General features: G+C 59.6%; 1 protein-coding gene across 4 annotated transcripts in view; it reads left to right on the forward strand.

Annotated features, from left to right (window-relative positions):
• Positions 1-2988: 2988 nt before the first annotated feature.
• The window catches only part of NR4A1 (nuclear receptor subfamily 4 group A member 1), a 22786-nt gene continuing 4690 nt past the window's right edge, over positions 2989-21084 (forward strand). Inside the window, exons 1-5 of one of the 4 annotated variants that reach the window (XM_045588003.1) lie at positions 2989-3095; positions 3415-3586; positions 7444-7562; positions 19200-20095; positions 20934-21063. In XM_045588003.1, coding sequence (XP_045443959.1) covers positions 3453-3586; positions 7444-7562; positions 19200-20095; positions 20934-21063 — 1279 coding nt within the window. In that variant the 5' untranslated portion in view covers positions 2989-3095; positions 3415-3452. Of the gene's footprint in view, positions 3096-3414; positions 3587-7436; positions 7563-9698; positions 9860-16345; positions 16500-19199; positions 20096-20933; positions 21064-21084 lie in introns of those variants that run through there. The other 3 variants (XM_045588004.1, XM_036456987.2, XM_036456986.1) reach the window with 3 other exon arrangements.

The raw sequence follows: 21084 nt of genomic DNA on the forward strand, positions 1-21084 counted from the left end.
GTGAGTAACTTCCCTGAAGCTACACAGTTCCTAATAGCTGAACCAGTGTCAGTCTCAGGCCTCTTGAACGTATGTGCTCCTACCACCTCGCACCATTGTCATGAGCCACACAGGTAGGATTTAGCATTACATATTTTTAAAAAATATATATATTTTATTGATTTTTGTACAGAGAGGAAGGGAGAGAGATAGAGAGTTAGAAACATCGATGAGAGAGAGTCATCGATCAGCTGCCTCTTGCACACCCCCTACTGGGGATTTGCCCGCAACCAAGGTACATGCCCTTGACCGGAATCGAACCCGGGGCCCTTCAGTCCCCAAGCCGACGCTCTATCCATTGAGCCAAACTAGTCCCAGCTAGCATTACATATTTTATAGAATATTTTATTTGATTATAAAACAGGAGAGTATACAATAAAGCCAAGTTATGCCGAAGTATTTATAGAAGGGAAAGACCTCTGTGGGCTGGAAGCCTTCGTGGAAAAACTGGTAACTGAGCCTTTGAAAAAAAAAGAAAAGAAAAATCCTTCCTGTCCAAATAAATGTATTTCTCCTACGCAGGCAAAATATTTTTAAAGTGTGTTTCAAAAGTTAGGTTTCTGGAAAAAGAAAAAGAAGAGGTGGGGGTGGTGCCTTTTTAAAAAAGTCCATTTGGAAGGAACACCTGGGGCAGGAAGGAGAGGAGGGTGGCAGGGGAGGGAAAAGCCAGCCCCGTGGCTCGCTCACTTCCTCTTGCCATTTTTGAAGCCTTGGTTTCTTTCTCTCTGTTTTGGCCTAATCCTTGAATGTGGAAGAGAAATGTAAAGGTCCTGAGAGGTGGTTTTGAGATAAGCCAGAGATCCGTGGGGTCCTTATGGAGAATGAGAGAAAGGGGCTTCAGATTTGCAGCAGGAGTTTAGGACGGGTCCAGAAAAAAAGGATTTCTGGACATTGGCAAGGCCTGGGGGAGAGGCATGTGGCCCTGGAATGAGGGCTGCGTGGAGATGGGGGGCCCATTGTGGAGAGATTCTTTGCTGCATGGGACCTGCTGGGTGCTGGGGATTGGGTGATATGCTCATAATTTAAGGTGGTGACTGAAATGAGCAGTCGCTGGTGGCTGGTGCTGCAGAGCACAGGACTGGGTCCCGCTGAATGGGCCTTTTCCACTGGGCCTGCCTGCCTGGCAGTATAGGAGCAAAGAAGGTAGGCAGTATAGGAGCAAAGAAGGTAACCCCAGCTCCTCCTGCTTCCAGCTCCTCCTGCCTCCAGCCCCACTGCTCCGGCCTTAACCTGGCTTCCCTGAGTCAGCCACAGTGAAGTGGGTAAGTTGCTGGAGAAGGATTTGCTCAGAACAAGATGGTTTTCCCATTTCCAAATAGTGAACCAATCAGGTGGGAGAGAGAAACCTTCCAAGCACTCCCACTGTCAGATGGCTCTTAAGGGTGAGCCTGTGCTTGGAGACTATGGTCAGATGGGGGTTCTCTCTCAGGGCTTCCTGCCCTCTGGGGTGAACCTCTGGGTATTATTCCTGCCATTTGGGAAGTCAGACTCCAAAAGGGGAGCAAGGAGGAAAGTTTGAGTGCCTACTGTGTACAAGTCACCTCCACAGCTGTTCAATTATCCAGAAAACCAGAAAAGGTGGATCATATTAATATCCTCATTTTAGCCCTAACAGGTTTGGCTCAGTGGATAGATAGAGCGTCAGCCTGTGGACTGAAGGGTCCCGGGTTCGATTCCAGTCAAGGGCATGTACCTTGGTTGTGGGCACATCCCCAGTAGGGGGGTGCAGGAGGCAGCTGATCGATGTTTCTCTCTCATAGATGTTTCTAGCTCTCTATCCTTCTCCCTTCTTCTCTGTAAAAAAATCAATAAAATATATTTTTTAAAATATCCCCATTTTAAGGTAAGGAAACAGGTTCATAGTGGTGAAGTGACTTGCCCTCCGTGGTGGGCAAACTTCGGTTCTCGAGCCACATGTGGCTCTTTGGCCCCATGAGTGTCTCTCTTCCAAAAAAGACCATGGCCTGGGCAAGTCTATTTTGAAGAAGTGGTGTTAGAAGAAGTTTGTTTAAAAAAATTGGCTCTCAAAAGAAATTTCAGTGGTTAATATTTGGCTCTGTTGACTAATGAGTTTGCCGACCACTGCCCTAGATCATACAGTATTATGGGAGTAGCCAGATCAGTGGGTTCCCCAGTGCCTTGCCCTTGCCTTCACTCCTGCCTCTGGGAATGCTTCTCTTGAGGAGAAATTTCACCCTCCAAAAAAGTCCTCTTCTCTGCTAGTAAGTAAGCTGCCTTCTGGCTGGTAGCCCTGGGTTTGGGGGCTTAACCACAATTCCCCCCTTATCCCCCTCCCTCCTAGCTGGGCTCCTGGCCTTTGGGTTGGCATGCAGGCCAAGCAATGCAGATGAGGGTGCCCACAGCTGGCTCAGAGGGACAGCTCTTTGTCCTCTCCAGCCAGCCTCATTGCTGTGTGACTTTGGGCTGCTGCCAAGCCTCTCTGGGCCTCACTTTTTCCACCTCTACCTCGGGGGAAGCCCCAGGTAAACTTATTTATAACTTTAGCTTCAAGTTGGCTGCTTTGGAAGGTGTTAGCAAGGCCGCAGCACCCTAGCCTGAAAGAAGCGGCAGCCCCCCCAGGCGGGTTTGCGGCGGCGGCGGCGGCGGCGGCGGCGGGGCGGGTTATGTAACCGGGTGCAGTGCGCGCGTTGGGGACGGGGGACGCGGGGCGGGGCGCTCGCGGCTATTCCGGGCGCCGCTATTTTTAGCCCATTGATGAGGCTGCGTCGGCTGCCGCGGCCGGGATTCCGGAGACGTCAATGGGCGCGCGTCACGGCCCCTGCCCGCCCGCCGGGGGAGGCGCGCCCGGCTGGGACGGCGGCGCGGGCGGCCGCGGGGCGCGGGGGCGGGGGGCGCGGCTGGGGCCGGAACTGCGGGGCGGGGGGCGCCCCGGGGGCGGCGGGGGGCGCGGCGGCTGCAGCGCGAGAAGGCGGCGGGGCTCGTGGGGGCCCCCCGCGCGGCGTCCGCGACCCCCGGGCATGGGCGCTCCCCCGCGGCCGGCCGGGGTGCGAGCCCGGAAGGCGGGGATGCAGAGGCGAGCGGAGCTCCCAGCCCAGGTGAGGGGCCGGGCGGGGCGGGGCGGGGGCGCCGTGGTCCCGGGGTGACCCGGGAAGAAGGGTGTCTTGCAGACATCCCGGGGGAGCTGGAGCCTGGTGGCGAGTCCCGCTTGGACGCCGGGCGGCGTGGGGTTGGGGGGAGGGGGTGGTGGTGGTGGGAGAGGCACTGGGTTCCCAGCGGAGCCTCCTCGCTCCGGCTCAGTCCCGGAGTGCGGCGGCCAGCTCCTCTCTCCCCGGCCGCCAAGGGTGGGGTTTGGCCGGCGAGGGCGCTGGAGGTGGCCAGGCCAGAGACATTCCTTCCACTTCCCGCCGGCTGCAGGGAACGGGTTCCAGGAGTTCGGGAGCTCGGCTGCCAGGATGCCCCCTGCGAGGGACCAGGATTGCCACATGCAACGTCTTCGTGGGACGCAGTGGAGAAACCGAGGCCGGAGAGGGTCTCACGGAGCCAGAAGCGGACCCGGGCCTGGAAATGCCCCGTGGTGGCATGTACAGTGAAGTATTGATTTGGGTTCGGGGCTAGTGGTAGGGGAATGCCAGGAAAACGAAGGCTGGGCAGAGACTCTGTTCACAGCATTTCTGCCCAAAAGCTGCTCATGGACTTGGGGGGGGGGGGGGCTGAGGACAGCCTGGACAGGGACCCTACTGATGGCCACACGGCTGGCTTGCTTTGTCCTAGACTTGCTCCAAGTGAATGGCTAATTCAGGGACTTGGGGGAAGACTGAAAAGGGAGGCCAGTTGTTCCTTTGAGAGACCGAGAGCTGAGAGGAATGACATGTGTACAGTAGGTAGGATAAAATCAAGAATCCAAACGATGGCGGTCTAGGAGAAGGGTGGACCAGGAGTAACGAGATGCACATGACTGATTATAAATGTTGAGACCTGTGCTGGAGTTAGGAAAATTAGGTCAGGAATGCAGGCCCAGCAATCCAGGCCCTGGAGCTTCCCACATGCTGTCTGGTGTTGGCTGTCAAACTGCTCTGCAGTCAGAGACCTCTACCCACTACACAAGCCCCAGGGGGAGTGGAATGCCTGCCCGGGGGCCCCCTGGGTCCTAAGTCCAGCTTTGCCTCTTTCTCGCTGTGTGACCTTGGGCAAGGTGCTGAACGGCTTTGTGCCTCAGTTCCCTTCTTGGTAAAATGTTCTTAATAATCATCCCTTCCACACAGTGGTGGGAGGCTGAAATGAGAACATATACATAAAGTGCTTAGCAATGTATCTGGCACACGGTGCTCAGCATATGTCAGCTGCTGTTGTTAGTGTGTGTTAAAGCGATATGCCCATTTCTGGGCGGAACGTTGGCCAATGCACACAGCTTAGGAGCCACCAGGGCTGCAGAGGGCCTGCCAGTCGTGTCCTGTTGCAAGGGGGAGTTTAGACCCAGAGGCTGTAGGAAAGAGAAGGAAGGACGTGTCAGGTGGGCCCAGGCAGAGCAGAGACCCAGAGCTGAGGGCTCTTGGAGTCAGGGCTGTGACTCATCACAGTGAGTCACAGCCCCACGTGGAAGGGACTGCTCTCTGGCTGCAATGGCCTTCCCACCTCCTTCCAGGCGACTGGCTGACCCCCCTCCCTCTCCCAGCCCAGGCCACGGCGGGCATGTGTGAGCCCTCCTCTCCCAGAATTCCACAGATACTTACTAGAGGGCCTGCTAGTGCTGAACTCTGTTTTATTTACTTTAAACTCTGTTTTATTTATTATTGATTTCAGAGAGGAAGTGAGGGGGGGGAAAGAAGGGGGGAAGAGAGAGAGAGAGAGAGAGGGAGGGAGGGAGGGAGGGAGGGAGAGAGAGAGAGAGAGAGAGAGAGAGAGAGAGAGAGAGGACATTAGTGATCAGAGAGAATCATTGATTTTCTGCCTCTTGCACAGCCTTGACTGGGGATGGAGTCAGCAACCTGGGCATGTGCCCTGACGGGGAATCTAACCAGACTTCCTTGGTTCAGAGGTTGATGCTCAACCACTGAGCCACACCAGCTGGGCTGAACTCTGTTTTAGAGACTGAAGAATGCAGGGTTTGAGAGAGACAAGTGAATAGCTTTAGTCCTACGGAGATAATAAAAACAGGTTCAAGTGGTAGGATGAGGGTGTAGGCTCTGCAAGAAAATGATGGATGAGGAGGAGAGAGCTGTACAGACATCCGGGGAATGCTTTCCTGGCGGAGGAACAGACAGTGCAAAGGCCCTGAGTGAGGAAAGAAGGCCCGTTTGGCTAGAGCTCAGCTGGGTACATGACGTCTGGCCTGATGCTCCCACCGCGTTTGGCGGGTTCCACTTTTTCTCCCTCCCAGCCCTCTCGGTCCTTGGGTTGCCCCGTGCACAGTGCTGATTGTAAGTGACCTTGATTCACCCCCGTGGTAGCCTCCTGTGGCCCAGGGGTCTTGCTTTGTTCCTTCTTGGGCCTCCCACTGTTCATGGCTCACTGCTGGGCTCCCACGAAAAGTGTATGAAATGGCTGTGGAGGAAGGACATTGATCTGGGAGAGGAGCTAGGATCAGGGCCTTGTCTGAGACGTTAGGAATCACTGCCCAGGCACCGGTGGGCCCCTGGCTCTGGCCCCCGTTTTCAGGCACAGGTGGGAGGCCTGGGCGCTTGGACTGGGCCTGACGGCTAGGAAGTGTTTGTCCCTCTGACCTTCCTCCTCAGCTGTGGGCTGGAAGGGAGAGGAGGAAGGCGGGCATAGGGCCTGCCCGCAGACCTCTCCTGGGGTATAGGAGGTGATGACGTCATTCTGGGAAGCAGGGGTAGCATATGGGCCGGGGCAGGTTCGAAGCTGATTTTTGCCTCCTGTTTGGGGTTGGAAGCTCTCCAGCTGTTCCAGACTGCCCTCCCTTCCTTCCCTGAGGCCCTCACTCGGTGCTCCCACCACACCCATAGGAACGGGGTGCTGGTGGCGCTGTAAGGGGAGTCTGAGTGCCCTGGGCCAGAGAGGACCCCTTTGCTGAGGACCCTGGGGCAAAAGTCAGGAGGGCGAGGGAACCTGCCGCCCACCCTCTGGGGCCCTCTCCTTCCTGCTTCCTCTGCCTCCCATCGTGGAAACATCTACTTCTCTTTCCCCAGACCTCGCCGGGGCCTGCAGGGCAGCCTGGTAACAAGAGAGCGCCAAGCCTTGGCTGGTCCTGCCCTCTGGGGCTCCGCTGAGAGAGAAGAGGGTTGAGTAAGGGTGGGGACAGGGAAGGAGTGCGCTGGCTGAAGGGGGCTCTGGCTCCAGTGCTGTCAGCGGGAAGAGTCTGGAAAGGCTAAAGAGGCGGGACACACAGTTGGCCCCAGAAGCACAGGAGAGGCTAGGAGATGCCCAGAGTGGCTTGGAACCAGGTCTGAGGTTGGCCTTGATGTGTCCACATTGAATTTCTCTCCAAATTGATATCCCATCTGTGCCTAGCACTGTTCTAAGCCCTTTACGTGTAGCTCATTTTAAGCCTGACGATAACGCTATGGCTGTTAATTTTAGACACGCCAATTACAGATTGCCATTTTTACGGAGCAGGAACAAGCGGCACAAAGAGTTATGTAACTCGCCCAAGGCTGCAAGGGATGAAGCCCGGATGTGAAACCAGGGCATCCTGCCCTTCACTCCTCTACTCCAACCTGGGCCTCCCCCTGTGGGGACTGACGTCCCTCCACCGAATATTCCTGAGAGTCCTCATTGCTCTGGTTACAAGGCTGGGCAGGCTGCCTGGAGTTGGGGTCACGGAGCTCCCCCCTGCCTAGAGGGCCTCTGAGGCTTTGGGGGCGACAGTGCAACCCTTGGGGAGAGAAGGTATTCTGCTCTGTCCTCACAACCGTTCTCTTTTCTCTGCTTACGAATGCCCCTTTGTGCGTCTCAGGGGGCTGCGAGCTGGATTGAGGCACCCTCACCCCAGAGTAGGGAGTAAGGCTGAGGGGCTGGGTACTGCCATGCGTTGCCATGGTCTGGAGATGCCCCAGATGTGGTTAGCATCTGCTGGCCACAACCCCAAGAACTGTTTGCCTAGGGCCATGGTCGGCAAACTGCGGCTCGTGAGCCACATGTGGCTCTTTGGACCCTAGAGGGTGGCTCTTCCACAAAATACCACGGCCTGGGCGAGTCTATGTTGAAGAAGTGGCGTTAGAAGAAGTTTATGTTTAAAAAATTGGCCTCTCAAAGGAAATTTCAATCGTTGTACTGTTGGTGTTTGGCTCTGTTGACTAATGAGTTGCCGACCCCTGGCCTAGGGCACAGGATCCACGCTCTGATGCCCAGCCTTGGGCTGGCTTATCCCCCTGGCAGCCTGGGTCCTGCCCCTGTCCCTACAGCTGTGTGTGCTGGTCTGCGCTGTCTCCTGGGAAGGCCCCTGCTGGCTGGTTTCTTCTCCGTCATGCTGACTCCCCTCTGTAGGCCTCACCATGGACAGAGGCCAGCTCCAGCCCTGCCTGGCGCCTGGCTCCTTTGGCCAGGCCCTGAAGATCCGGAGGATGGTTTGAGGATTGCCCAAGGCCTGGCCATCCATCGGAGTGGTAAGTGCTCTGCTGCTGCTCTCTGTCTACCCCTGGGGCCCCGAGCAGGTGGGGTTGGGGGGCAGAGGTGGGTGTGGAGCCGCCTGAGGTGGATGTGGTTTGGGGGGCGGACGGGGAAGCCCTGAAGAGGTGGTGGGCGAGGTGCTGCTCGGCACGGGGAGAGCTGAGTTTCGGTGGTGGGGTGATGTGGGGGTGTGGAGGGGGAAGCCTCATTTTCTCAGCAGGATAGGTGGAGGGGGGCACGCCGGGCCCTGTGACATGGGGTGCTGGTGGGGGTGGGGGTGGAGGGTGGCAGCGACTCTCAGGGCAGCATGTGCCCCGTTCCAGGAAGCTGAGGGGGTGGAGTCGGGTAGATCAGGGCTACATCGCTGGGAGTGTAGAGGGGCAGACGTGGGGGATGGGGAGCTGGCTTGTTTCTGGGGTGCAGGCACTGCCCCAGGAGGGGCATGAAGGGAAGGCGGGGTTACCCCATTCCTCCCTGACCACCCCCTGCCTACGATGGCTGTCCTGAGGGTCCTGTGAGGTCTGGTAGTGGAGGTGCCTCTGTGAATGGGAAGGATCTTGCTAACCAAGGACTGGGAGAGACCCCCTTCCCTACCACTATTTTTAAAAATATATATATATTTTATTGATTTTTTACAGAGAAGAAGAGAGAGGGATAGAGAGTCAGAAACATCGATGAGAGAGAATCATCGATCAGCTGCCTCTTGCACACCCCCCACAGGGGATGTGCCCGCAACCAAGGTACATGCCCTTGACCGGAACCAAACCTGGGACCCTTCAGTCTGCGGGCCGACGCTCTATCCACTGAGCCAAACGGGTTTCGGCCCCCGCCACTATTGATCCAGCATTCCTGAGGGGGGAGATCTCAGTCTGGTGGACATGGCCAGAGGGATCCTCGGATGAGGGACTGGGTTACAGAGGGGAGAAGTGACTTTTCCAGGTCCTACGGTGAGGACATGTAGAGCCAGGCTCAGAGTCCAGGCTCCTGGATTCCAGGCAAGCCCAAACCCAGAGGCCTGATCTGCTGTGAGGACACACCTTGTCTGAGCATGCTCCCAGAGAAGGCACGAGCCGATCTGCAGATGGGGAGGGGGGGGGGGGGTCATTGGAATGGCATTTCCATCAGCCCTGTCTCTGGGGACCTGGGAGACTGGGATGGGCCAGGGGCACCGTAGTCCTGGTTACCGTGTTTACCTGAGGTAGCTGGAGTTCACCCTGGCACCCTGGACAGGGATCCTGTGACCCCCCTTTTCCTTCCCTGGAACGGAGAACAGAGGGCGTCTCTGAGCAACAGCCCCTTGAGGCCTTGGGAGATCTCAGATGAAGCAGGGGCCGGCGCAGTATCTCCCCCCCCCCACCCCCCAAACGCTATTGCCTCCTGGGGAGTTGGTGTTGAGGGTGCAGAGAGCCCCAGAGAGATGGCTGGGCTGGGGAGGGCGGGGTGCCAGGGTGAGCCTGGATGGAAAAGGGAAAGCCCTGGGAAGCTGGGCCTCCGTTTCCAGGGCTGCCCTGGCTGTGCACCTGGCCTCATGCTGGCAGCAGGCTCTGTGCCACCAGCCTCAGGCCCGGGCAGGAGAGGAATTAGTGTAAGCGGGAGAGGCAGGTGTGTCCGGTCAGCCGGGGATCACGCCGTGGGAAGCACGTGAGTGAAGGTGGCAGCAGTGGGCCAGGTATCCCCCCCATGCCCTCGGCCCCCACCTCTACCCTCAGCTCAGACCTGGCATCCTGAGCTCCCAGCCTTCCCTCTGGGTACACGGCAGCCCCCACGACAGGGTTTCTCATGTTCCCCTCGTTGTCTGGGTGGCCGGACGAATCTCTCATGTCAGACACCCTGCCAAGGCCACGTTGCGGGGCTGCCAGCTGGGGCCCCGTGAGTGCAAGAGCTGCTGGTCTTGTGACGTGGACACCTGTCTGCCAGGCCCGGGCACGGGCCCAGCGTCACGCTCACACCGGGGCTCCCGTCAGTTGACTATTTTGGGCTCCTGCTGACCTGGGCCAACGTCGGGCTTCAGCCAAGAGGGCCCTGAGGCAGCTCCCCCTGTCCCCAGAGGCCGCTCTGGTTTCTGCTATATAAACAGAGCAGGACACGCTGGCCTGGAGACAGCTCTGCGTCCCGAGCCCGCTCAGCTGGTGCACGGCCTTCCCTGCGCAGGACAGGCTGACTGGGCGGTCACGTCTCTTCCCTCAGGGCTCCCTGAGGCCACGGGAAGAGCCCCCCACCGGGCCCGGGACCCTCCTCCCTCGGTGCAGCAGCTGCCCACGATGAGCCGAAGCCGACTGTGAAGAGGAAACTGGTGAGTCTTAGGAACGGGGACACTGAGGCACAAGAGCTGGGCTATTTGGGTCTTTTCCCATTGAGACTGTCTGCTCTGTGGTTTGTTTGGCCTCGAGAGGAGTCGGGGAGGAGGAGGGAGCAAAGGTGGCCCATGTCCTGAGGAATGAGAGTCAGGGCTTCCCTGCAGTTGGATGATGGGAGCTGGACCTGGGGACCCTTTGTGGTTGAGAACCGGGAGGCGCCATGCCATCTTCCTCCTTCCTCGGAGCTCTCCCACGGGGTCCTGGGCCTCCTCTCTGCCGCCCAGGTGTGGACCCGGCACCGATGTGCTCAGGTGGGGAGGGGCACTGGAGTGAGCCGGTGTCCACCCGGGTACTTCAGCACTGGCTCTTGTGTGGGGTCCCTGGACCCCCAGCTGGCTGGGACTGGGAGGCAGACCCCCGGGCGTGGCTCCCCCGAGCTCCCCGCCCCTGCCCCACTCTCCTTGCCCAGTTCCCCAGCTGGTTTGGGTGCCTGGGAAGCAGAGCTGGAGTGAGGTCTGGCAGGTCGGCCAGCCAGCTTGCCACAAACATGCTCCCCAGGCTCCAGGCCAGCGGCTCCGGCCCGGCCTGGAACAGTCGCAGCTCCTTACGTGGGAGGCTCTTGCGCTCTCCTTCTCAGCGCTTAAAAAAAACAAGACCTTTTCCCCTTTCTGAACGTGAGTCTCTAAACGAATCCAGAGCCTGTGCCTAAAAATACTTTAACAATAGGAAAATGCCTCAGTCTTTCCGGCTGGGGCTCATTATCAGAGCGTTTTTATTTTGGAATTTGAAATGTTGCCCAAGGTGGCTGGGTGGAGACCCCGGGCTGGGGCAGGAGATTTGGGTGGGTGCTGGCTCTTCTGCAGGCTGATGGGAGACCCTCCAAGGGAGGAGGCGGGCATGGCTGGCCAGGAGCGGGGTTTGGAGGAGGGTGCACACGGGGCGTGGGCTGTCCTTTCCCAAAGGAACTCCGTGATCCCGTCTGCGCTTCCCAGCTCTGGCTGTTCTTCCTGAGGTCGAATCTTATTCCTCCGTGCTGTATGTTAATTCCGTCCGGCCGAGAGGGAAGTGGGGTTGAGAAACCGCTGGACTGAACATGACCTCTATGGAGAGAGGCCTGCTTTCTTCAGAGCCTGGGATTTTTTGATGCTGGGTGGAGCCACCTCTCTGGGCACACTCCCACTTCCTTTCACTCAAGCCCTGTTTTTCTCTGGCTCGTAAAGAAGGGGGAGGCCGGCTCCCCAGGTTAGCTGAGGACCCTGGTGTCTGTCTCCTTTCCCTGTGGCCTAGGATCCTGCTACAGGGCCCCGGAACCCCATCCCCAGACGTTGCTCTACTTCATTGTTGAGTCTTGACGAACCCCCCCTAGCAGAGGGAATTCTGGGACTTGAGATGCTGTCTGCTTTGGACAGGTGAGAAACAGTCTCAGAGAGGGCAAGGGCCTGGTCGCACACCAGGTTTGCTGGCTCCTGGTCGCAGATGCCTCTGAGAGCTCCTCCGTCATTTGCCCCGGCCAGGGGCTGGGGGGAGAGGTGGGGGCAGTAGCTAACCTGCTCACATCGCTGGGAGCCTGTTTTCAGGGAGATAACATATGTCCATGGGAAGCCTCCTGGGACAGTAGGCAGCATGGTCCCAGCCCCAGCACGAATCCCCCTGCCCACTGTCCGGGCAGGAAGAGGAAGTGGCCAGGAAGGGGCAGGCAGAGGTCCTGGGGCTGAGGCGGGGAAGGTCCCCTGGCCACTTCTCAGGGAGAGGAGGCAAAGCTCTCTCTCTCTGCCCACCCTGGGGTGGGTGTGGAGGCCCGTGGGTGGGGTTGGTTTTGGTGAAAGGGGGGCAAGTTCCTGCCCTCTGCACAGCAGCGGAGGGGGCACCCTGAGGTCAGGGGCCAGCGTGGGAAAGGGGCCGTGCAGTTCCACTTCCTCCATCCTCTATTCTCTCCACTCCACGCCCTCCCTCGGGGCTGGGAACATGGGCTACCCATTTGGGACGGCTCTGAGGATGCTTGAGGGGCCCTCCTGTCAAGTTGGGGGAGACAGGGCCTTGCTCTCACGTTCACACATTGGTGGGGGAGGGGTGTGGCTGAACACATGATAAGTCCCCCTAAGATGTGACTGGGAGGGGCAAAGGCCTAGTGAGTTGTTCAGAAAACATGCTGCATGTGTGAGGATCCCTCTGTACTGTCAAGGGGTCATGGCCGCTCCCAGCTGCAGTTGTGTTCTGAGGATGTCGCATGAGAACAAGAGCATCATGGGAAGCAGCCGCTGCTCCTCTGTGATTTCAGAAACACACACACACACACACACACGAATGAGTAAATTCCAGCAGCATCTGTACCATATACATACAGATATTGCTTTCACTGAGGCATGACTGTCTTTTAGTTATGCTTTTATTTATTCAAAAAATATTTTATTGATTTTTTTACAGAGAGGAAGGAAGGGGGATAGAGAGTTAGAAACATCGATGAGAGATCAACATTGATCAGGTGCCTCCTGCACTCCTCCTACTAGGTATGTGCCCACAACCAAGATACATGCCCTTGACCGGAATCGAACCGGGGACCCTTGAGTCTGTAGGCCAACACTCTATCCACTGAACCAAACCAGTCAGGGCTACGCTTTTATTTTTGAAAGTATAATATATGTACCACAAAGCATGGCAATGACAGGTGTGATAGTTTAAGATAGTGGTGTTGAACTCAATCAGAGAAGGGGCCAAAATCTAAAATCCAGCCTAAATCGCGGGCCGAATGGTTTACTGAACAGTCATAAACTGTCATTGTGATGGAAACGCAGCGGAGTGCAGTGATGACAGCGCGGTGCGGGCCACATTGCAAGGCCTGGCGGGACGGATTTGGCCTGCGGGCCTTGTGTTTGACACATGTGGAAGAGTACAGTCTCATGACTTTTCCAGAGTGGGGGGCCATGTCCAGATTGTGAACCAGAAGGTTCCTAAACCCCCTCCTGGCACCACTATTTTCGATTTACAGATGCTTGTGTGTACCTGGTTCTGTGGGGGCACTGGGTCCAACCCAAAACTGAGAGTTAGGGGACCTGAGTGTGAGTCCTGCTCCCAAGCCTCCATCTCTTCATTTATAAAATGTGGGTCAGAATTCTCCTGGACGGCTGAGGAGAGGGTTCGTGGGAGAACCCATGTGAAGTGCCCTGGGCTAACCCTCGATCAGTATTCCCGTGCTCCCAACCCCCAGTGAGGAGGGGCTTATTATTCTGTGAGGCTGACCCAGGGGTGGCACAGGAGCTATCTTAGAGGATGAGCAGGGTTAGAATTAGGTGGTGGTGGGCAGGTTTAACCCAAGGTTCTTATATGGGGGCGGTGTGGAGGGGAGGAGAGTTGTGAGGGCACATTGGTGGGCTGGGCCTGCAGTGGGGGCCTGACGTGGGTGGCTGTCTTATCTCCAATATGACACCTTCCATCCCTGCCCTTCCTGTGTTATCCTGGCCCTTCCTTACCTTCTGGTTCTCCCCTGAGTTCTGGATACATCTCTCATCATTTCCTGTTTCATCATTACCTGTCCCCCCAGCCCCCACCAGAGCTGTTTCACTCTTGAAGGCTGGGAGGGCCCTTAGGAGTCTCTGTGCAGCCTGGGACCAGCTTCTGGTCTAGTTCTCCCAGAGTCTGCATCAAATATGCCTTTCCCTACAGTCCTGCCTTAGCCAGATGCCATCCCTTCAGAGTCCACCTCCTCTGGAGGCCATCCGGCCAGCAGGGATGAGCTCAGGTCCCCAAGCCCCTCCCCTCTCCTCCTCTCTCTCAAGCTAGGTGTTCCACAAGGGTGCCCAATGGTGGCCCTGGCTGTGCTCCCACAGAGAGACCCCGCCTTTGTCTCCTGTGTTCAGAGCGCCATGTGTGTAGACCCCCCAGCACCCCTCCCCTCCTACAAGCATGGCCAGGAGGCAGATGCAGTTGCCTCCCCTCCCCTCTGCCTTTGGAGCGGCAATCCTGCGGCCTCCAAACCTGCAGCAGCCGGGGGAGCGGGGCCTGGGCTGCAGACGCAGATCTGGAGGCTGGGGCTGAGATGCGGAGAGTTAGCCAGGGCCCTGGACAGCTCCTCAGCACGTGCGTGTTCCCTGGCGCTCCCCGGTGGGCCTCCCCTCAGGAGCAAGGAAAGGCAGGTGCCAGGGCTCAAGGCTGGCCCCGTCCTCAAAGAGCCGCTGAGGCTGGGCTGGAGCACACGCAGCTCACACACCTGTCTGAGGGAAGAACGCTGATCTGGCGAGTCATCTTTTGCTGACCTATGAAAATTATTTTTATTTTTTGAGGAAGGCCGTGTTGGTTGGAAGGAAGTGTCCCAGGGCGGGCTGGGGGACTGGGCGGCCAGCCCAGTTTCACCCGCCCAGACTCGCTGTGTGTGCCTGAGCAGGGTGCAGGTCCTCTGGGAGTCCTTGGGTCTTAATCTGCAAAATGGGAGGACATGAATGATATTAGTGGTCAAGCCTTTTTTTTTTTTTTTTTTTTTTTTTTTTTTTTTCCCTAAGCAAAATCTTGTGCAAAGGGCCAAGACAAAGAAAAATTTTGGCTTAAGTGGGGTGGAGATCCAGGATGGTCCCATTGGCATTGTCCTGCCCGGGCTTCACCTGTACCCCGGTGGCCTTGAAGGGTCTCTGGAAGATGGTTTGGGAAAAGCCAGCTCTGAAGACAGAGCTACCATGCTGGAATCGGGGTGTTCTGGCAGGGCCTGACCACATACATCACTGAAGGAGACTGGGATTCTGCGAAGACTGCTCTGTCCGGGGGGGTTTGGGTTTGGGAAGTGGAGACAAGCTCGTTAAGGGGTGGTTTTAGTTTTCCTAATGGGTGTGAGCAAGGAAAAGCAGAGGTCCCTGGTCTCACTCAGCTGGTCTGCTGCTGCTTCCTGCAGGTACCACTGAGGCATGGCTGTGGTTGGCAGTAGGAACTGGGGATCCAAGAAAAGTTCCAAAATAGAATTTCAGGAAAAAGTGAAAAGTTGCATGCAGGGCATCAGGAGCAGAAATGGGGTAATGGAGAGTGCACAGATGACAAGCACTGCTGGGAATAGATGAAGTTTGAGGTGCTGGCTGGACCTTTGAGTGGACAGAGAAGTGGGGGCTGGAAGACAAGGGTGTGGGGAACCTGAGATGGAGGTGAGGAGCAGGAAGTGCCCCAAAGGTAGAAGGAATTGTTGTAGGGTGCCCAGATGAGGTGAGAGTGGGGTCCAGGGGTGCATGCTCAGTGGAAGCAGAAACTCCATGTAGAGTTGAAGGGGAGAAGGGGGCTGGGTGAGGCCCCAGTGTGTGTGTGTGTGTGTATGTGTGTGTGTGTGTGTTCTCCTTATGAATATTAGCCCTTCTTTTCTCTCTTTCCTAGCAGGTAAGGGTTCCCCAGGCGAGGGGCAGAGTAGGGGAGGGGAGTGACAGCCAGACCAGGGAAGGTTCCAGGTGGCTGCAGCCTGGCTTGTGCCCTGATATAGCCCTGATACAGGGCTGGTCAGAGTTTTCCACAGGTGTTGGAGGTGAGGTGACAGGGGAAGGCGAGAAAAGATCCCCTAGTAATGCAGTCAGTAGGGATCACCCCCGTGGGCCACCACCTTTTGCTGTGACCTTGCACAAGTGCCGTATTTCTGAGTTTGTTTATTTATAAAAATGGGGAAGAGTCTGCACACATTCGAAAAAATTTCTCAGGCTCAACCCAGTTCTGAAATTCGGTGATTTCCCACCAGCGTTCACTCAACCTGGAAGGGACTGTGGCGGGGACTGGTGAGAAAAGAAGTTCAGCGGGTGGGGCAGGGCCCATGGGTCCATCTTCCGCCAGGCAAACCCCTGCCCTCCGGAAGGTGTTTTGCATAGGAAATTGCGGGGGAGAGAATAAGACTCTTACTGATCCTTGGGGTAACCTCTCAGCCCAGGACCCCGCTGGGGAGACTCTGCAGGGGGAGGCTGGTCAAGTGCACGGGGCTGAGGTGGGGGGTGGGCGCAGTTTCATCAGGTGTGCCCCTGACCTGCCCGCCCCAATCCCAGGCCTCCAGGAAGGGCTTGGGAGGGTGCCAGGCGGAGTCGGCCCAGGGAGCCAACCCAGGGAGCCGGCCCGGGGAGCTGCTGGAGGGTGAGGAAATCCTGGTCGGGGAAGCCCTAGCGGCTGCGGCTCCAGAGCGCCCTCTCCTTGGGCTCTGGCCCTCCGGCCGGTTATTTCGGACCTGGGGACCCCGGGCCGGGCCCTGGGTGCCGCGGGGGAGCCTCGGGAGTCCACGAGCTGCTATTTTTAGCCGGCGCGGCGGGCGCGAGGGCGCTATTTATAGATCAAACGGGCCGCGCTCCCTGCGTCAATGGAACCCCGCGTGCGTCACCCGCGCAGACATTCCAGCCCCCCTGGCCCCGCCCCCCCGGGCTCCCCGGCCCGCGCCGCCTCCCGCCGGAACCGCGCCGCCCCCCGCGCCCTTGTATGGCCAGGGCCGGCCGGCCGTGCGTCAGCGGCGCCCCCGCCCCGCCCCGTGCGTCACGGAGCGCTTAAGAGGAGAGTGGGCTCCGGCGGGGAGCCCCAGCGGCGGCGGCTGCGAGAGTTAGGGCAGCGTGCAGGCGGCAGGAGCAGGAGTGCGCTCGGCGGCAGGCATCGACTGACTCGGGGTGCTGCTGGTCCCGGGCTGGGGAAGCAGGAGCCGGCCGGGTAGGTACCCCCGCGGGCAGCGTGCAGCTCATCGGCGCTGCCTGTCTTGGGTTTTCGGGGTGTTGCATGCAGGAGATGGGCGGGTGTACGCGCGGGTCGAGAGGATGTTGTAGGGTGCAGCTCTGGAGTTGTCCGGGGAGCAGTTGGGAACGGAGCAAGGACCCCAGGTTGGACTAGAGTCTGCCTGGTGCGGGGGGTGGGGTGGGGGGTGAGGTCTGTGCAAGGTGGAAGCCTCAGGGGGTTGGGGTTGGCGCCAGGAGTTGGGACTTGTCCAGTTGGGAGCTGTCTGTAGCTCAGCCTCCCAGGGTGCTCAACGGGGCACCCAGCGCCCTGGACTGGGGTGCTGATGGGGTTTTCAGTACCCTGGGAGGGAAGACACAGAGAGCTTCAGATCCGTTGGATTTCCAAAGGGGTCTCCCTCCTCCCAGCTTGTCAGCCCCCTCCCCGTGCTCCTGGTACTTTTCTTAACACGTAAGAGGCTGCGGCTTGGCTTGCAGGACAGACAGCCTGAAGTTTCTGCCCCAGCTCTGTTAGCAGACCTCGGGGTGGCCCACGGGAATGGCCAGCGTTGGCTGAACGGTGGAGGGGGTGCCGTTGCGTGATGGGATCAGAAAGTCCCCTTGGGGCAGGAGCAGGGTCTCTGGGAGAACAAGGAGCTGGTTTTAGCTGGAGCTTGGATCCTGTGTGTGTGTGTCTGTGTGATACGTGGAAACCCTGGTTCCTGGGGGTCCTGGATGCCCATGACCAATGTTGGGGTCTCCGGTGTGGTACTATCTGGAGGGGGACCCCTATCCCTCTACCTCCGGAGTCACGGTTGGATCAGACAGGTAAGGTGCAGCCTGAGGCGGTAGGTTCAGCAGAACAGGTGCAAGCCACATTGTTGCCAGGACCTGCCTGGAGCCGGATTCGCCCCCTCCCTCCTCCAACCCCGCCCCTTCCTCCTCCCTGTGAGACTCTGCTGCCGTCTCCACCCCTATGTGGGTCCGTCTCTTGCGCCTTTGAGTACCTGCATGGGGGCGGGGGCGGGGGGAGGGTAATAGGTTGGGGGGGGGGTGTTGATCCGGATGTGGGACGTCCGAGTGGAGAAACAGGATTTGAATAAAGCTGGAACGCCCAGCCCTTCGTGGCCGCTGCCTCTCCTCCGCCCCAAACCCATCCCTGCCCATGCCTTCCCAGGGCAGGCAGACGTGGCCACTTATCGCTCGCAGGTGCTGTGCGCTGCGGACAGGTGCTGCCGGGTGGGTGGGGCCAGGGCTTCCTGGGGCTCCGTTGTCTGGGTGGCTTGTGGGAGGGGTAGGTCAGGGTGGTGCTACCCCCTCTAGGGCCCCCGGAGGTGGGAGAAAGGCTGGAGGCCGAGGACTCTTGGGGTTCTTTGCCCCTTCCCGCTGCCCCCCCCCACCCCCCTTGATGATAGCGCTCTGTGCCAGCTTGCTCTCTTACCCAGCATCCCTCCCTGACTGGGGAGGCCAGAGCTGTGCAAACCCCAGGCGTGGAAGTGGGATGGGAAATTGTCCTGGAGCCGCTTCTCTGTTCGTTTATGACCAGGCTGGGAACTTAGGGGTCCCCGGGAGTGATGCTTCTCTGGTCCTCAGGATTGGGGTGGGTGGTGGAAGGTGGGGGTGTCACCCCATTGTCTGAGCTCCTGAAGCTCTCAGAGCACAGACACCCTTTCATGGAGGGACCCAGGCAGGGCAGGGTGTCTTCTCCCTGCAGAGCCACTTCCGGACTCCTGGTGGACGCTGAGGGCTCTCTTATGAAAAGTACAGAGAAAAATGCTTGGGGGGAGCAGAGAAATTCCTCTTGGGGACTGTCCATTCTCCGGACACCCAAGGGGCCGTCCTCTCCTCCCTCCTGCCTCCTCTCAGCCTCTCTTTGGCATGTGGCCTTTAAAGGTCTGGAGTCAGGTTCCCCAGTCTCCGGGGGAGCTGGGGACGGGGCGAGGAGTCCTGGGCTGTCTTCCTCTTTGCCTCTGGGAGCATCCCAGGCCAGGGCAGAGTGGGTACCCATCCCCAGATGGCAGGGCCGGTGTGCATGGGGGACCTGCAGCCTTTGCTCAGTATGCAGTGTGGGGGGCAGGGGTACGAGACAGGTTCATTGCTGCTCAGGCCTTTTTCACTCCCAGCGCCTCTTCCATTTGCAGGATGTCCTTCCCAGGTACTGGGGGCAGGGAGGGGAGGAGGGAAGGGAAGAGGGGGGTGGTTTGGAGAGGCTAGGCTGTGCCTGGGAATACTCCCAGAAGTGCCAGATTGGAGAAACAGCCTATCTGCTCCCGGGGACTGAGCTAAGGCCGAGCCTGGCTGCTTCTCCCACCCACCCTTCTCCCAGCCCCCACCCATGCCTTCGCCGGCGGGCGAGGGCGGGCAGGGCCCTGGAGGAACACAGCTTCCCCCTGTTCTGACAGAGAGATTCTGGCCCGATGCCTTCCCCAGGGCTCCCAGGCCGGCTGGGTGTGGCAGGCCTTCCGACGGAGACCACTCTCGCAGGGCCTGTGCTCGGCGGCTTTCTGTGACGAGGAGGTGGGGACAGGGCCGTGGCCGGGGGCCAGGGCTCCCGGGTCCTAGGGCTGACCGTGGCTCTCACACCTCTGGGTCTCACGTCTGGTTGGCATTTCCTGCCACCTGGCCGCTCGGGGGTCTGTCTTTAGAGTCGGGCTTCGGGCTCCTCTTGCTGATGCCCCTCTGTGGTGTCTTCCCTCTCCAGAGATGCCCTGTATCCAAGCCCAGTATGGGACACCAGCGCCAAGCCCAGGACCCCGTGACCACCTGGCCAGCGACCCCTTGACCCCCGAGCTCAGCAAGCCCGCCATGGACCTGGCCGGCCCCGAGGCGGCTCCCGGCGCGCCCACCGCCCTGCCCAGCTTCAGCACCTTCATGGACGGCTACGCGGGGGAGTTTGACACCTTCCTCTACCAGCTGCCGGGAACGGCCCCGCCGCCCTCCTCGGCCTCCTCCTCGGCCTCCTCCACGTCCTCCTCCTCGGCCACCTCCCCCGCCTCCGCCTCCTTCAAGTTCGAGGACTTCCAGGTGTACGGCTGCTACCCCGGCGCCCTGAGCGGCCCGCTGGACGAGACCCTGTCCTCCAGCGGCTCCGACTACTACGGCAGCCCCTGCTCGGCCCCGTCGCCGCCCACGCCCGGCCTCCAGCCGCCCCAGCTCTCCCCCTGGGACGGCTCCTTCGGCCCCTTCTCGCCCAGCCAGACTTACGAAGGCCTGCGGGCATGGACGGAGCAGCTGCCCAAGGCGCCCGGGCCGCCCCAGCCCCCGGCCTTCTTCTCCTTCAGCCCCCCCGCGGCGGGCCCGGGCCCCAGCCTGGCCCAGAGCCCCCTGAAGCTGTTCCCCGCGCAGGCCACCCACCCGCTGGTGGAGGGGGAGAGCTACGCCTTGCCGCCGACTACGACGACGACGGCCTTCCCGGGCCTGGCGCCCGCCTCCCCGCACCTCGAGGGCCCGGGGATGCTGAGCGTGCCGGGGACCCCGGCCAAGGCCCGCGGCGGCGCGCCGGCCGGCGGCGAGGGCCGCTGCGCCGTGTGCGGGGACAACGCGTCCTGCCAGCACTACGGCGTCCGCACCTGTGAGGGCTGCAAGGGCTTCTTCAAGGTACGGGGCTGCCCCGGGCGGGCGGGCGGGCGGGCGGACGGACGGGCTGGCCGCTCACCCCCCTGGGTCTGTGGGAGCCTCCCTTGGGCTCTCCCGGCAAGTCCCTCTAATCAGGAAAGGGACCCCAGGAAACGGCGAGGGGCTGGGACCTCTCCCGTCTTAGGGCGCACAGTGCCGGGGGGACTGCGGTGTGATGGAGAGAGGGGGTGAGATAGGGGCAGAGGGTGTGGGCTGCAGGAGTCCTCAAGAGGGTATGTGCTCGTGGCCGGCCTCTGGTCTCCCGCAGCCCATCCTCGGCGAACCGAGGCCTGGTGGGAAGGCAGCCCCGGGCGAGAGCTCGCTCGCTCTCCTTGCTCGTGTTCCTGGCAGGAGATGAAAGGCTCTGGGAAGAGGGCTCGGTGCTAGAGGGCTGGGGGTGGACTCGGGAACAGGCTGTGTGTTTGTCCCAGCACTGGGTGCCCGCTTAGCTTCCCGTCACCACCCCCCGCCACCCCTCCGCGGCCCTCTCTCGTCCGCCTTGAGGAAGGGACAGGCGGATGAGGGCCCAGGAGACGTGCAGGTGTCTGGGCTGCCGGGGAGCCCCTCGTCCCCGGTTCGGGGTCCTGGGGGTCTTCCTCCCAATGTGAGAGCCTCCCTCAGCGTCCCCAAGATGTTCTCTCTCCCCCCACCTCCTTCCTCCCCCCCCCCCCCCCCCCCCCCCGCCGCCCAAATGTTAGAAAAATAGCTGCGAACAGAGGGTGCTTTTGTCTGGGATGGCAGCAGGATCTGGACCGTCCCCTCCCCGGCTCCCCCTCCCCACTCGCCCTGACAGCCTGTTCCGTGTCGCCCCCTCCTCCAGCGCACAGTGCAGAAAAATGCCAAGTACATCTGCCTGGCCAACAAGGACTGCCCTGTGGACAAGAGGCGGCGCAACCGCTGCCAGTTCTGCCGCTTCCAGAAGTGCCTGGCCGTGGGCATGGTGAAGGAAGGTGGGTGGTGGGACAGGCCTT

Source organism: Pipistrellus kuhlii, unplaced genomic scaffold, assembly GCF_014108245.1.
Source record: "Pipistrellus kuhlii isolate mPipKuh1 unplaced genomic scaffold, mPipKuh1.p scaffold_m20_p_3, whole genome shotgun sequence".
NCBI classification, from domain to species: Eukaryota; Metazoa; Chordata; class Mammalia; order Chiroptera; family Vespertilionidae; genus Pipistrellus; species Pipistrellus kuhlii.